General features: G+C 32.2%; 1 protein-coding gene across 1 annotated transcript in view; it reads left to right on the top strand.

Annotated features, from left to right (window-relative positions):
• Window positions 1-17,964, top strand: part of LOC143255635 (uncharacterized protein ZK1073.1-like) — a 58,609-nt gene that overhangs the window by 9,689 nt on the left and 30,956 nt on the right. The window contains exons 2-4 of the mRNA XM_076511603.1: window positions 9,916-9,966; window positions 10,585-10,651; window positions 17,617-17,734. Of these exons, the coding sequence (XP_076367718.1) occupies window positions 9,916-9,966; window positions 10,585-10,651; window positions 17,617-17,734 (236 nt within the window). The remainder of the gene's footprint in view (window positions 1-9,915; window positions 9,967-10,584; window positions 10,652-17,616; window positions 17,735-17,964) is intronic.

Genomic DNA, 17,964 nt, shown 5'->3' on the forward strand with positions numbered 1-17,964 from the left:
CAGATACCAGCAAAACATTTCCTGTCAACTTAATATCTTTATTGCAACAGTATTGCTTTAAATACAAGATTTATAGAACAATACAACCAAAATGTAATCATAGACACTTGTATTTAAGATCGTACCCGCTTGTTTGAAGTTAGCACAAAGCTACACATTGGACTATCTGTGCCTCTCCCACGACAGCTATCGAAACCTGGTTTCTAGCGTTGTAAGTCTGCTGATGTATCACTGGGGAACTAAATCGTACTTTATAAAACTGAAATTAATGTTAAACCTGTATTCGATAAAGAGTAAATCAATACTGTAATGTGTACATTTTCTACATTAGCTTAGTTACGAGTAAACGATACTGTACTTAGTACTATTTATATATAAACTTGTAATATTATTCTCGGAACCAACTTAGACCTTTTTGAAAACTTCAAGCTTTTAATGCTGTCGTACTTAATGGTTAATAAAGAATATTTACATCCATCTTTTTCTGTTATTCCTTCATTCACAAAGCAGTTGTATGGACTTATTTATTGAGCTTTCCAGCTCTCTGGTGCAGTGCAGGCAGGCGCTTGCACTATTTTATGAGTGAAATTCTTACTTGCGCATGCTTATAAGGTGTACAGATAGCAGAATTTTAGCAAGATTTTGGTCTGTGCGATTAGAATTTTTTTGTATTCTAGAAATCCCGTATTTAAAGAAATACTATTGTAATAAAGACGCTAATCAGAGCACAAATGTCTTCCAGGTATCTGCTAGCCTATTATAATTCTACTTAGTTTTTGTCTTTCATGATAATGCACGCACTCTTTACTATTTAAATACACACGCGCGCACACGTCATTTCCACAACACATTCAAAAAAGTATAGCTGCTTTTGTTCAATTTTAGAAGTTGGGTAATACAGGTACCATTATTGGCATAATTTTTAAGTAATGTAAACGTTAAATGTACAAAGTGCTTAGTGCCGTGAAAGGAATATAGGACCAGTTTAATGCACGTAATAATGTTGGAGTCATAGGTTTCCAACTTTTCATAATTGCATGTACCAATGTGAATATTAGGATTATATATATATATATAAAAACATGCTGTGTGTAACAAGATTATCATAGAGCAAAGAAACGTAACTATCGCATCAGTCACATTACAGGAAAATATTAAATATATTACTTTGAGTGGATAGCTAAAGGCCCTGACAAAAATACTAGTAATCTAGTACACAATAGTTCTGGCCAAGAATTACCACCACCATTCACTTCATGTTCTATTATCACCGCTATTCACTTCATGTTCTACTTGTTGTTTTCCATTCTTCTCAGTCCTCCGTTAATAACTTCAAGAAACTGAACATATTTCGGTAGCATCATTTGTGATTGTAATGTCTTCCGGACCTGCAAGATTTGATATCGATTTCACTTTTCTGAACATACAGAAACCAATATATCATGACTGCAAAGAAATCTTTGAAGCATATCTGACACCACGTAAAAGTATTTCTCAAGAACTGTTGAGACTTATTTTTTATTATAACTAAATATATTAATGAGTGTACCGCATGAAGGCTGAACTGCATAAATATCAACCATTAGTTTGATATTTTGAGTCATTTCAGAATAAGTAATGAGAAAGAGGCGTTACTTGCATGGTTAAGAAGCGCAAGACTAGGAGAAACCTTCGCAGGGTTTACTGTGTACATGGAAGTGATTCGTCAGTTATCCCACTCAGAAGTATCATGATCTGTATTCAGTGGTGACATTCTAAACAGAGATAAGTGAAGTAAAAGGAATACTATAAGAAAGACTTACTATCTTGGTATGGAATAGTATAAACTTGTTATAAGCACAAATAAACGATCCAGTTACAAAACTGTTTCTATTTTAGACAAATATGTTTTGACAGTTGAACTTTAAACGCTTGCTTTACATAACATTTTAAATCACAGCAACTTTCCAAAGTAAATCAATGTGTAACATGTTATAAGAATAACAAAGTTATCAATGAGCCGTAATTGAGTACAAAAACCAAACAAAATTCAAAGCAACTCGTTTAGAAGTAATGCCACACGAACTGGGTGAATTATGTGCCTGAGATCGTGTTATTTAAGGTGTATAATAGGTGGGTAGTTATGGTGGTCTGGAAAGTTTCAAGATAGGTGTTTAAAGCTACAACAGCTATCATTTTAAAGCTTAGAATACCAGCTTTAGAAAATACACTGTTGTGGTGGTCCCTACCCTATAAGCTCTTTTACATTTGGTCTCTAAGACAAAGTCTGTAATTGTTTGTTTGCTGAAAATTTCAAACACTTAATTCAGCATCTTTTAGTCTTATTCTGCTATAAACTTACTTTTAGAGTCTAAATGTGTTTTAGCATTTGCTATTGATATGTGATAATTGTTTTTCAAGGTCAAGACCATTATATTTTTATCGTTATGAATAATATCAAAATTGGCCATGCATTTCTGAATATGCACGTTTACATCAAAGCACAGATTCTTTCACCCATAAACCAGCATAAATTTTGTCTTATTAATACTATTTTATTTATCATTACAATAAATATATAACATTTTCATAAACATTTAAACAGTTGCAATCCAAAAACAAACAAACATAAACGAATATAAATAATGCACTACGTAATTACTGGAGACTAAACATAAATAACTCATAATTTAGGCATGGTCTTAGATTTTAGCTTCAGATAATGCATAAGACTGATACGTTGTGCACTTAATTATCAACACCATTTCTACCTACAGCTACATAATTTGCCAGGCTGTTGTTGAAGTTCTCTGCATTGAGATTATATGGACATAACTTGCAACATGATATTCCAGGTTTAAAACATTCAGAATTTTTTGGAAACTTTTCTGTCTTTGCATTCACATACTAGTTCGCTGATGTTGATATTGTGTGATATTGTCACTAATTTTAGTATAGTCATAATATTCTGGGGAACCAGTCACAGGCCTTACGAAGTGGGATGGTATCAGCCTGCTCTTTGCATGCTACTTGAAACTAGCTTGTGTGAGAGGCAACTGTACTAAAGCATTACTACCTTGTGTTACCTTCCCCGTTCGCAATTCAATCATGTTATGATGGTTTAATGGATGCTTTTCTTTTGGGCCATATAACTTGTTCTGGAGAAGATGTTAATTGTTTTGTCTTTTCTATCTGTCGATGCAAAGCCAAATATTTGACATAGTCAATTCTTTTGTCACATATGATTTTCATCACCGATTTTTTTTTTTTCATGAAGAATGCTGACGTTGCACAATAAGCGAGAGCAAAGCCAATTAGCAGAATTTAATGAAAAGTTTGGCGATTACATTTCTTAATATGATGGACTGCAGTATATCCATGTTCTCTATTTTTGGTTTATGTTGTCAGTTTCGGTACGTAATTTTCTCATATGAGCTACTTTTGGGAAATGATAGAGTGAAAGCCTCAACATTAGTGTTTGAGGTTGAGGTCTTCATGATAATTATTCCCTGGAGGTTTTTCTTGACGAATTCCTTATTTTCAAAACTAGCCTAAAAAACTCTTGTGGTATTTGCTTCATCATGTGAACTAGGAAGGGAACCGACTATGTGCGTTCCAACAGATGCTATTGATCTGAATTTGTTGCCATTACCAAATGGATCTGTCAAGTATATCTTCTTGCATTTTTTTTATTCTTTGGACAATTTTCCGTTTAGTATTGAGCAAAAAAGAAAAAAAAAACACACGAAGAACCAAGGGCCATCTTGTTCGGTTAAACTGATAATAACTTCCCCGTTGTGGAATATGATGTCCTTTTCTAACTTTTGGTGGCATGCATGAGGGTCGGTTTCTCTATTTTATTTTATCTTCTTGGTCTTCCCTCAGTCATTTCTGTATCGATGAAATACCTCAACTAGTGTGTCTACTACGGAGTACTTTTTCATGTTATTCGCGTACAATTTTGCCAATAATTTAAATGTTTTGAACTGTTCATAAATCACAACCAGCGTTGACCGAGTTTTCAAGAAAAAGCCCTATTTTCTGTCCCCCCCACTCAATATTTCGATATGTAAAAATATTTCGTGAATTTATGAAAACAAACCAACAACCTTAGGTTTGATTTCTTAAAACAAACTACGAACCTGTTTCAAATCATGGCTTCTTTATGAGCAGTGTTTCTATTCCTTTACTGGCAAAAATATATAGGCCCTTATGAAGAATGTTTAGATTATCTTATACATGTATGAGTACCCGATCTGGTAATTAGGATAAATATAGATTATTCTCTCCCAATCCCTGTCATTCCTCCTCAAATATTAAAATTTCAAATGTGGTTATGTGTAATATTATGTGTAAGTTGCTTTAATGTATATTTAATGTATTTTATTTATGCTATACCGTTTTCAGATTATGACATTGACTTAATCCATTTTATGGCATAAAGCATAATTTTATTTTATAGACTAGGCCTACCGTTTGATTTTTCACCAACATTTTAATTCTGCATTCATTTCTTTTGTGTGTGAGATTATTAGTAGATATAGTGAATGACTTAAATAGGCCTAATAATGCTATGTTCTAAATTAGATATTAACTCAAACTCAGGGTGAGATTTAAGCTTTAAAATAAAACCTTAATTTTATTTTTAATATTATATAAAGCAAATATAGTTTTCATATTGACATTTTGCCTTGACAACAAATTTTGGGCAAGTTTCGGGGGAATGGGATTATTTAAAGCTGATATTCTAATCTTTAAAATAAGACCTATTGTTTTAAATACTGACCTCACAATAAGCTCCCGAAATATACATATTAGAATCATGCTTACTTAAGTGTTTAATCATATGCTACAGGTATTACATAGCGCTATTTGATGAATTGATCCGATGCGAGTTGAATAACAGCAGACGTGTGTAAAATTAATAATAAATATATTCATTTTTATTATTTGGTCATATTCTGAAACTAATATCTGTTTCCTGCCATAATAAGAGTTCATTGACCTGCGTTCTTCTCTTGCACGATTTATCATGAAGTGAAAAGGTTTATACCTGTACTTACCCTTTGTGGTAATTACCTGTATTAGATTACATTGACAGTGTTCATAGTTCGCAGCCTCGTACGTACGACAAACGAGCACAACCGAATAACATGCACGGATAACACCTATCTGCCTTTGGATAAAACAGATCATGCTAAAAAACTATGCTATTGCATTCGTGGGAATAAAATACCGTTTTAAGCTTTATTTAGTGACAGGTGAACACTATATACCCAAATGGAATGGATGTTGCAACAGTTAATTCATTAAATCTACAAATGTTTATTTGTTTTGAAAGTATACTGATCACTTTAAGTTTATCGTGTTTCATGTAAATAAAAGATACGAACAACCGCTTTTATATTATATTTATTATTAAGTATAAAATGTGTTATGTAATTTTGTACCTTGACTTGGCTTATTTAAGGACAGATTAGAGAATATGTATTGAATATTTAGTACAAACAGACATAATCCACTTGAGAGGGGAAAGAAGAAACACTAGTGTCAATCTTTATGGTACTTTCTGTAATTAATTGCAGTTTCTGGGGTGTTAAATTTACACGCGTCTTTCCACTTTTCTTAAAGATAATTCCATAACAATTCTATGCTAAAAGTTATTCTTATAATTGTATAAGTGTGTTTATATTTACGTTTCGTATACTATCCGTATTTAGAATGTGTTACAATGTCAAAGTGATTATTCGAATTTGTAGAAATAAATCTTGAAGCATATAGTTGAATAAATATATTATTTTCTACTTAGTCATACATCTTAAGCGCTATACAAACTAATTTAGAGGGTATGAATATTTACCGTATTAATTCATAATTTTATGATGACGTATGACATTGGCGGAACATTTTAGCTCGTGATTAATGCTCTAAAAGAGACGTCCAAGAATAATTGACAAACGTTTCTAAACGACTTACTAAGAGTTTTTTACAAGAGTTCTTAATCGTTAGTCGTTATTGAACTTATACTGAAGCTTTGTGAATATGGTTGTGAAGTTTCGTGGGTCAAGTCATATACTGATGTTTTATCCAACTGCAAAGTGTAAACATATACGCCCGATTTAAAGACCGCGGTAGAGCGAAATCACATTATGTAATATAAACATTCAAGAAGAAACTGATATACTATCAAATGTGAAAAAACACGGTGTAATAATAAAGTTTTGGTTATCTGTGAAATAATGTATGAAAAGGCATATCAAATTAAGCTTGTTTATTATTTTTCAAACAAAAGAGAAATGCAACTCTGAATATATCATTTAATAAAATCTATTTAGTTCTAAATATTCTAGATATACTTGTATTACGAATTTCTTAACAACAGAAATTGCCACAACATAGATAGTATAAAATGGCTATTTTTTATGATTGTTCCAAGCAACTTCAACAAAATACAAAAGTATCCACTGTTTACGTACTTACCGCAGGTACGTCACTATATCAGATGTATATACAAAACAACAAAACTTTGAATGAATAAATAAATTATACTAACACAATGTATAAACGTAAGCTCAGGTAATAAAAGTGACACTAACTTCCAACTGAATATCCGTATTGTTAACAGTGTTTGTCTGTAAACCGTATCACACTTCTCACAAGTAATTCATATGTTGCAGCTTGAAAATTATTTGGAATCATTATGCATATTCTAAATTTTGGCGATATGTATATATATATATATTCGTAAGAATTGTATTTTTTCTCAGAACAGTAATTAAACGAAATGTTCTACTGTAGTTTTAGCTCTTCTATTCAACTTCCGTTTTGAATCTCGATCGTTTTTGTTTAATAAACAAGAAAAGTGGCTTTTCTTTAATCTAAACTAAACGTTCATATTACACGTTACATCCTCATTTCTATACTTAAAACCATAAATAACTTTGACTGTGTAAAGCTTAGTAAAAGAATTAATATTGGTAAGCAATACCAAGGGTGGGCATGCGTATATCCCACACGATTTTAATACCTATAATAACTCTATCAACCTACCCTCAAATCTAATTATATGCTCAAGCATAGGAATGCAAATGTGTCTCCTCGGTAGACACAGTAGATAACACTGTATGGCTTTCCTAAAAGAAAGACACCCACATGTTGGAATATCAATCTCAGGCCCGGCATAGCCAAGCGTGTTAAGGCGTGCGACTCGTAATCTGAGGGGCGTGGGTTCGCATCCCCGTCGCGCCAAACATGCTCGCCCTTTCAGCGGTGGGGGCGTTATAATGTTACGGTCAATCCCACTATTCGTTGGTAAGAGTAGCCCAAGAGTTGGCGGTGGATGGTAATTACTAGCTTCCCTACCTCTAGTCTTAAACTGCTAAATTATGGACGGCTAGCACAGATAGCCCTCGAGTAGCTTTGTGCGAAATTCAAAAACAAACAAACAAACAATATCAATTGCACAGTCGCAGATAGCCTAGATGCTTTGCGCCATAAAATGCCAAACCCAACCACCTACCATTTGCACAAAAAGTTCAGAATTGTGACTTTATTTTGTTCCTATTACACTTATCAGAAATTTTTAAAAAGGAGAACATTATAATTTTTATCTACAGAGCAAATGAATCTTTAAAAAAATTATTCACTGATCAGGTATTCAAGAATACGATGTGAACATTAAACACCCAAGAAATCTTTAATAATTCACTTTATCGAATTTGTTTTAAAATAGGCGACTTCATACCTTGATTTACTTAAGAATCCATAACATTTTCAAACATACTGCTTTTAGATTTTAACATTACTTTACACATCTTTATGAAGACTGAATGTAAAATAGAAGTTCTGTTTTTTCTTTCATGAAAAAAATCCTAAAATGCAGAAGCATCGCTAGACATTGGCACACCAGGTTCATGCCCCAAATCTTCAGTTGGTGTCCTAAAATAAATTAGAAAACCATGATCGGTATGATCCCTGCGCCTATGGATCCATCCCAGAATCTTTTAAGCGCCTAGCAACGCCTCTGCATAATGGTGTAAAGTATATTTTGTCAACGAATGTTGTTTTTGATTGTCTTCACATTCAGATCTGTGCAGATCTGGGTTTCTCATCACGCGTAAATAGAACTTTTGGGAAAGTTTGGCGAAAAGAGGATACGTGTTACGACAATGGCCAAATCAAGTAGGCTTATTTCATTCGTGCTTCAATTTGAACCGAAACATTTTGTGTTCTGAGAAATTTTCTCAAGAACTGAGACAAACTACTCGAGTGGCCCGGCATGGCCAAGCGCGTTAAGGCGTGCGACTCGTAATCTGAGGGTCGCGGGTTCGCATCCGCGTCGCGCCAAACATGCTCGCCCTCCCAGCTGTGGGGGCGTTATAATGTAACGGTCAATTCCACTATTCGTTGGTAAAAAGAGTAGCCCAAGAGTTGGCGGTGGGTGGTGACGACTAGCTGCCTTCCCTCTTGTCTTACACTGCTAAATTAGGGACGGCTAGCACAGATAGCCCTCGAGTAGCTTTGTGCGAAATTCCAAAACAAACAAACAAACAAAGACAAACTACTCCTCTCCAAACAAAAAGACTTCTGGTCTTCCTAGCTAATACAAACAACTTCTAACGGATTTAATTTTTACGGGAAAAGAAGATTTATCACTTCCATTTTAATTTTGACGGCGAGAAATTATATTTATGCGGTAAAAAACAAAACTTATTTTAACAACAATATTAGGTTTTGGCCATATATATATTCAATGGTTGATCTACATGAATGACGGTATAAAAAATTAAACATTGTTATTACCTGGTTACTTGGTTCAAAGTTTTAACTTACTAGTGGTGGTGGTGTTTTCTTTCTTAACTTTTGCTCTTCAGGTACTTACCCCAGCAGTTTTTAATGTTTTAAGTATTTCCTCATATTCCGATTTACAGTCGCTCTTTTTAAATCTGACTTTAGATGTAAACTAAAATGTTCATGCCATGTGTTAGTCTTTTATCGTGTACTATTTTATTTTCACATTTAGTTTGTGAAACTTGAGAATGAGGAATTTTAAATTCGTTTCGTTGAGGTCCGCTTGTTAGAAGTTTGCAAAAGCAAAGAAGCAGAGAAATGTAGAATTCTGTACAAAAGCTTTACTTGAGTGTTTTCATATAAACTATTTATTTTATTATTTGCAGATAACTGAGCGTAAGTGCGTGTGCTCACGTCTTTGTTACTTCTTTCAGTGAACAAGATGTGACTGAACGCACGTAGACGTTGTTCGACAAAGTTCGGGGAACTCAAACTTGCGTATAAGCAAATAATGCAGAAATTTTTTTTCATCTTTTCATAGCTTTAAACCTGTTTTTTCGCACGTATGGAATCTCTTCCCTGGTAGGCAGTGTCCAGTGTTTAAAGTAACTAAGTGCAGGTTTTCAGTGAATGGCTAATTGTTTTTGTACGTGCGCAGGATTTTTCTATGGTTTCTCACTGTTGTTGAAGTTCTAATTAAAAAAAAAAAGTGGGGTGGGACTCGATAATTGGGACTTTCACTTTCAGTCAGTGGAGATAATTACAATTTGTACATAATATTAATTTTTACATATTTTTTTTTAAAAAAACGAATGATTTTTTCATAATAGACATTTTTTTTTCACAAGTTTCATTCCAGAGCGAAATAATTTTAGCTACGCACTTCGAAAGATATTCCGTAAAAGATTTTTTTCCACGTATCATCATAAATTTCTGTACACTGTAAAATACTAGTGTAATAGAAATCGATTTTTTGATTTTTATTCATGTGTACATACACTGTACATTATGGTTTTTCATATACGTAACTTGTTATAAACTGTTTCCCAAATAGTATTATGTTCACGTGAGAATAACGAAAACACAGTAAGTTATAAGTAGTTTAGCATTATTTTGCAGTTGTGCAGTTGTTTTTTTTCTTTACAGAAACACGAGGTGAAGACGCAAACATGTGGTGTTCTAAACGTTTTTACTCAGGTAAATAAATAATAATTTAAAACTTTCTATATGTAAAGAGCTTAATACTTTATTCAATATTTCTCAAATAATTCGTATTAATTGATGGACTATTGAGAAAGAGTAAAGAATAAAGTATTTTCAAACACTTGAGTATTTATTATATACTTTTTTGTTGTTTTTGGTCCCATGTGGAAATTCAAGTTTAGGTTTTGACTTAACTATTTTGAAACCCCATAGAAATATTACATACTTATTATAAAACTGTTTTAATTAACTGTTAAATACCGTTTTTTTTCTTTACGTATTCTATCTTTAAGTTGTTTTTTTTTGCTATTGTCAGTTATAATCTTGGTCCTTAGTAGAACCAATAGTTTTTTACTAAGCAATTCCTATTTAAACAAGTTATATAACACTGTCATCCTAAGAATTGAATTTTCACATTTGTGATGTTTTACCTCAAGTTTGTTATTGGAGGTTTTGTGCTTTAATGTTTAATTTGTACCGAAAATTCAACTTGCATGCAACTCAGGGCATACTTACACAAAAAAATTATTCATAAAATTATTATTACTATAATATATATATTACATTTATTTGTATCTGTTAAAAAAAACCTTCGAATTTTTAATCTTGCAGGGCTCCACCAAAAATATTACAGACAACACACCTGTATTTTTGACTGTTCACGACATGGGAAGCAATCGTAAGTAACAGTAGCAAGCTTTTTGTTTTCTGTCTACGTTACAGTGAGGTGTATGTACTTCCGGAAAAGTTCAATGAAAGTTATAAACAATTTCAAAAGATAATTGTGTTTTACTTAAGAGATTACACAACGTTAGATAAAAATAGAAATTATTGTTGTCAATCTTCAGGAATACTACTGATAAGCTACAAGAACATACTAAGGCCAACAGTATCATGAACTTTGCCCCATGTTTAGTTGATAAGTGCACGTACTTGTGAGTTTAAGGTAAAATACTTAAATCAAAATCATTGTTTAACAAAAGTCTGTTTATGTATGTCCACTTATCACTGGCAAATTGTTGAACTGACACCAAATCTGGCATGTAACCCATTTGGTGAATTATCTAACTTGGAGGTGGGCGTGCATTTGGTTCTAGCCCTGTGTGAGCCTTTTTTTTTTTTTCTATTTCCTGTGCAGTGTTGAACAGTACCTCATCCAGTATACTTTTAAATTAATGTCTGTTCGTAATTATTCTTAATTTTTAGGTTTCCTGTTCAAAAATTAGGTCTATAGAGCAAATAAGATATTAAAAAAAAGAAAACTATATACCTTGTGAAATTTATAATGAGATTGAAAAGATCAGAGTGCTGTCATGTGTTGATAGTTTGTGCTGTTTGATTGCCATTCAATGAAACACAATTCCATAAAAAGATAGTCTATGTAATAGGGTAGGTTAAACTTATTGGGTGATTTTATACAGAATCAAAATGGCCCAAGAAAGAGATTTTCTACTAACTAGAAATCGTGTTGTTGTGAAATTATTTCTCTCTAACACTATTTCTTGACTCCAAAGTGAGATTTTATGTGCAGGAGTATTAGGTATGTTGCATGTTACCTAAGTAAAAATGCAGTTATTTTGTGATTAAAACACCTTGGTTGTCAAATTGCCTAGAACTCACCATAGAGAGCTGATGTGTAATGAATTCCATCCAGCCTTGCTCAAAGACCTCACCATTAGGAGCCATACTAGTTTATTCCTTACCTTTACTGTAATCACATTTTGAGTCAAATATTTGAATCACTTTTCTTGATTCAATTCTTGTGTGTATAAATCTACATCACTGTTTCTAACTGTAAACAGCTGCCAATGCCTCAGTCACTAGTTTGATGCATCTGTCAGCAGGTTGTGTATAGTAGGAAACTGAAATTTGGGGATTTTAGGGTGAGCAATAAAATTTCTCAATGGAAAGTTCATCAGTAGTTTTAGTCGTTGGAGGTTTGGATCTGTACTCTTGGCACCAAGTGATGAGATCGGTATAATCAGCTGCATCAAACTTCAGATTAGGAACCTTAAATGTTTACAGATATTTAGAAGGTTCCAGTCTTGTTATCACAACCTTCCTTAGCCCAAATTCCTGAATATGTCATCTTCTATCTATTAACATAGCTAAAAGTACATTTTATGATGTGCAAAGTAGGCATTTTGTTGAATGTCAGGTTTAATAATTGTTTTTATTTACCATTGACATTGTGGGAGCTTTTGACCAGGAGATATATATGCCAGGATTTTTCTGTTCAAGGTGACTGGAACTTCATTGTAAACTAAGCAGGAACACATACTCAAATGTTATCAATCACAAATGTTATTCTAATGGGTTTGCAGTTGTTATCCACCACAAATTTCAAATATACTCCTTTTTTTTTTTTTTTTGCTGCAAAGGCATCTGACCAGTCCCTTAATATAACTGTTTATGCTATTTCATATAGATATTTCTGATCAGTGATTAAATTGTGGAAATCAACTTTTGACAAAGTAGAATCTGTAATAATCTGGAATAAAAAAAAATTTCAAGGATGCGTAATACTATCAGAGCTTTCCAATTGGTACTGAAAGTCCATTTGAGCTAAAAGCTGCAGTTTCACTATCTAGATTTTTCAAGTAAATGATGAAGGGGAAATATGTTTGTGTAAAAGACATTAGTCATCAAAGTTATTTATCTATATGATTATTTAGGTGCTGAATTGTTCCATTGTTTGAATCTTTACTTCTTCCATCACATTCTACTGCCAATAAATTGCTAAGCTGAACATTATTAAGTATGAAAAAGTCAATTATAATCATCTGTAGCGATTTTGCAGTTGATGCAGTGTGACCAATGTACATGGATTCATTTTATCAACTTTCCTTCCCATTTTCTTGGACTCACATTCTATCAAAGTATAAAGGAAGGCTTGCTTGACCTTGGCCTTTAGAAACATGGGCCTGTGAATTTAAACTTCATATTTTGGTTTTAATAAAGCAATTCCCATAATTAAGCTCTATAGATTTTGAAAATATTTATTTTTCATTGTGCAAGGATATTTCACAAATCGGTAAGAAAAAACTTAGACTAAATTTGCAACAAATTTACCACAAGTATAATAAAATATACTTGGGTCATTTATGCAACCTCTTGTTGATACAGCTACGAATAAATAATATTGAAAAGAAAAAAACAAAGTCAAAATGTACACACAAACAAATCTATCTAGAAATGACATTTTGTGCAGTCTATTGACTCTTTATGTTGGAGGTCAAAAGAAACTTATATTCAGTGGTTTTTGACATTTAAAGAATAACAAAATGTAACCTGACTTCAGTAAAAATAATTCACTTATTTAAAGGTATGTATGAAAGTTTGTGAAAAGTCTGTATGTGATGGATGAAAATGGATATCATTTTGAACTCCAGTGTACAGGAATTATTGTAGAACACGTACAAATTTCAAGATAATAAAACCATTGTAGGCCTATGCAATCTACTCTAAAAATCTTAATTTTTTTCACACTGAGTAAATGTTTTCAATGTCATTGTAGACTCTCAAGATATTAGGTTAGGTCCCTTAACTTTTTACAATATAACTTTCTTCCAAAGGAGCAATTTTTCCTTTTTTCCTACTCTGTCACTTCAAAATTGAGACTAATTTTTTTTTTATCCATTCTACTGTTTAGTACTATCACTTGTAGTATAATTAATAATGCAAACCTGGTTATGGCTCATAAGACTTACATACTGCATGACAAATGTGTAGGAATAAATTTTGACTAGTTAAAGATATTCCAAGTGAGAAATAGCATCAAACTTCCCTGGCTCAATAGGATCTTTATACAAGATTCTTAAGAAGGAACATGAAATTGGTACTGTTAATAATAGAAGTGGTTGAAGGAGGGAAGTGAACTCTCAAAAGGTGATGTTAAGTATCTTAGGGTATGTTTTGTGCATGACAGATGACAGTTGAGAACAGATTTTTCCAGTTACCTTGCTGTAAATAGATGAGTGATTTTATTTACCCAAGAACAGTTACATGCACATAGTACTTTGGGTATATAGCAGCTTGAAAGCCACTGTTGAGAAAAAATAATCAATCTTAAAAGTTGAAATAGATATCAGTTTGTTTGTTTATTTTGGATTTTGAGCAAAGCTACACAAGAGCTATCTGCACTAGCTGTCCCTAATTTAGCAGTGTTAAGACTAGAGAAAAGGTAGCTAGTCATCACCATCCACTGCCAAACCTTGGGGTACTCTCTTACCAAGGAATAGTGGGATTGACCATCACATTATAATGCCCTCACTGCTGAAAGAGCAAGCATGTTTAGTGTAATGTGGATTTGAAGCTGTAACCTTCAGATTGTGAGTCAAGCACCCTATTCACCTTGCCATGCCGGGCCATGGGCATTAGAACAGGAACAGTTTAATAAATAAAACTAGACATGTATACTTTACAGTTGAATTTAGTTTTGAATTATTCAGCAACAGTCAGCTATAATTTTTTTTTTTTCAAAAGCAGAGAGTAGGACAGTAAATGTGCAAAATATAAGTGGAAGAATTTATCTTGTAGAATGGAATGTACCCTCTGCAGAGTTGAAAGAATCTGGAATGAATATAAACTTGTTTTACCACCATACCAAATGAAGTTGCAAACTGTGACTCTGAAATTTGTCTTTGATAATTGTTTGTGAATAAAACTAGTCAAAAGCTCAATTTTTTTTGTTTAGATCCACTTGCATCTAGAAGATGTGAATTGTTTGAAATTTGATTCATCTAAGATGATTGTAGACTGCTAATATGTAAGGGATTTGCCAATCATCAAGTTACACCAGTCAAATGACACTCTTTGTTCACTGCTGTTACTAGTGGTTTCTTTGAGCAACCCTTCTAGTATACCGAAGTTTATGGAAGAGTACACAGTTTATTGGCTTAAGGTTTTCTCTTCTGGAACTATTGACTAGGTTCTATGCTGGTTAGTACTTTGGAGCTTGTTCTGTATGTGAGGTGACATTAGACAGCCTCCCAGAACAGTGTTTTGCAACAATAAGTGCCCCTAACTAAATTCCCAAATTAGCCAATCCCACATGTCTTATTGGAATCTGGAGATCCCATTTGGTATTACTGTGTTTGTGAATATATTGGCTATTGATCAACCAATGTAATAATAATAATAGTAACATATTCTTTTTTTCTTTCACTTTGCAATTCTTGGAATTGCTAACATATTTTTTTCCTATTGATGGTGTGATTGTTTGAGGTGTTCAGGAACAAGAAATCTAGCTTGTATTATTAATCTTTATTCTGAAAAATCTGGTTCATAAATTACTTAAGATAAACTTGATAAAAATAACAACTAACTTACTTAAACCACTGCTACTTCTGATGTATACCAACCAGTCTGAGCCCTGGTATTGACAAAAGGCCTCATTGGCTTTGCATGTAAGAATTAGTGTGGTTGGTGTTATGATACTTTTCCTTTTTTGCTTTCTACCATTGAAGAATGGAGAAATGCCATGTTTTCCAAACATGTTAGGCATTTATCAAATAGGTAGATTGTCACTGTGTACTTTTTCACCCATTTTATATCAGTTGTTGAGATAGGGTTTAATATATATGGATGCATTCACATATATTTTATAATCTATAATATTATATTTGCAAGATTATGTAATGAGTTCTACCAAAAGGGTTTGTTAACTGAGTCTTGTAAAGCTTTGTTACTGGGCATTAAAATTTCTTGGCTTGTAAGAGTAATTTCACTAACCTGTTGCAGGCTAAAAATAAAATAAAATGTCTTAATTTAATTGATTTCATACATTTCATTTTTGAACAATTAAGAACAAATAGGTTCTACATCTCTTCATATTTAATAAATCAAGTACCTTTGAACATGTAATTTCTAAATTGGGTAACAATTATTGTTAATCTAAACTTTTATTTTTTCATGTACAATTGAACTGTATTTAATATGACTGAACTCCCATTTTTCAGTTTTTAATGTCACATTTTAATGTTGGTTACTATTACATGTATTTTTGTTGTTGTTAGAAAACAAATTGTGATTGGCTGTAAGGTCTTAAATTAAAAATAGTTTGCTTTTCTTTGTATATTACTTAGTGCAAGTTAAATATGGCATATATACCTACTAGTTAATACATAAAGGATGCCCATAAGCAAATGATGGTTCAAATAAGAATACTAAATATTGTTCATTAGAAGTTAAACATTTTTTTATATATATTCTCTCTTATCAGACAGTAGTAAATTTATGCAAGTTACTGCTGGAGTGATATTTACTAAGAATAAAGTGCTGTTTGGAGTCATTTTTAATCCTTAAATATAAACTAAACCATATTAAATAATCATCTTAAAACCCTTTCCAGCCAGCAGTGGCACAGTGGAATGTGTTCAGGCTTACAATGCTAGAAACAAATTTTGATAGTTATGGTGGGCAGAGTATAGATAGCCTATTGTCTAGCTTTGTGCTTAACCACAAACAAACAAGCCATCTTGAATTATCAACATAACCTGCATTATTCACTGGATCTTGTATTTTATCAACAAATATAAATTTTTATGAAATTAAATTAAAAATTAAAAATACTACTTTGGTGTTAGTGAGACATTTATTCCATTCAGAACTTATAAATATGGACAAAACCTTGAATTTAAAGGGCTAGCTTTAATGAATGTGCTCTATATTCATTTTGTATTGAAACTGATATATTACACAAAACTTTACACTTCCATACATAAATATAAAAGTAGTGAAAGCAAATTAAAAACTTAAGAGTATATATTGTTAAAAAAAAAAAACACATCAGATATTCACACATAAGTCATTGGTGTTTTGATCCTATTTTTTTTTCTTATTAAGCTATACTAATTGATTATTCTTTTTTCTTAATCCTGAACTACATTCTTTTGTGGTTACTCCTACATAACATAGATGGTAGTGACTGGTGCTGGAATAACAAATCCAGAGAGACTGCAAATTGTGGTTTTAAGTACAAGTGTTTTTCATTTATAACTTCTGTAAAACATATATTGAAAAACCTTAGTTAGAAGGTAAATGAGAGAAGGAATTGTTTATCTGAAATTAGTTCGAGCTCTATATCACTTATAGAAGGAATTATAACACTGAGGTAGAGCTATATGTCAGTTTATTTAGTAGAAAAAGTACTTGTTAGAAATGGTGAATTGCACTCTTTTTCTTTGTACAGTTTACATGAAGTAGTCAAATATCTTGTTAATCCAAAAGTTAAGGAATATATATATGTGTATGATAAGTTAGCATTACAAAATACCCACTACTAAACTTCTTTTTATGGATGAATGAAATCAGTTAGGTATTACTTCAAAAAGCTCAAATTGGCAGTGGTTAATTTAAAGAGCTTCATGCAAATTCACAGAATTACTGTGCTAAGATATTTTCAGTTAACTCTCTATGAATATAATCTGTTTATAAGAATATGTTGCATAGTAAAACATGTGGATAAATTTTAACAAAACATTTATTTGTGTAATTAAAAAATTTGCATTAGTTGCAACATAAAAGCTATCTTTCCTTTGATTTGTAAAGAAAAATAAAAAAATTGAGTGCTTGTTCATATACTTGGGTCTTTGTATGTATGTAAATGTTTAATAAGGTGCAATTGTCACTCTCTTTTCACAGATACAGATTTTCATTCTTTCATTGAGCATCCATCCATGGCACGAATCAAGGCTAGATCATTGTTTATTCATGTGGATGTTCCAGGACAGGGCTTTGATTCAACTGATCTCCCTTCTGAGTAAGAGTGCTGAAATTTATTTGCTAGAGTTCATGTAAAACATTCTCTGCTATTCTTACTTCATCATTGGTTGAGTCAGATATGTATAGATATGCTTTTCTAAATAACAATTTAGTGTATAATGTAATACATTGAAACATTGTTTAGAAAAACTTCTACCTCTTTTGTATAACTATTGTTGTATATTAGTAGACTTGTTTGTTTGTTGCATAAAAGTTTAAGATAAAGGT

The sequence above is a fragment of the Tachypleus tridentatus genome, chromosome 7 (assembly GCF_004210375.1).
Source record: "Tachypleus tridentatus isolate NWPU-2018 chromosome 7, ASM421037v1, whole genome shotgun sequence".
NCBI classification, from domain to species: domain Eukaryota; kingdom Metazoa; phylum Arthropoda; class Merostomata; order Xiphosura; family Limulidae; genus Tachypleus; species Tachypleus tridentatus.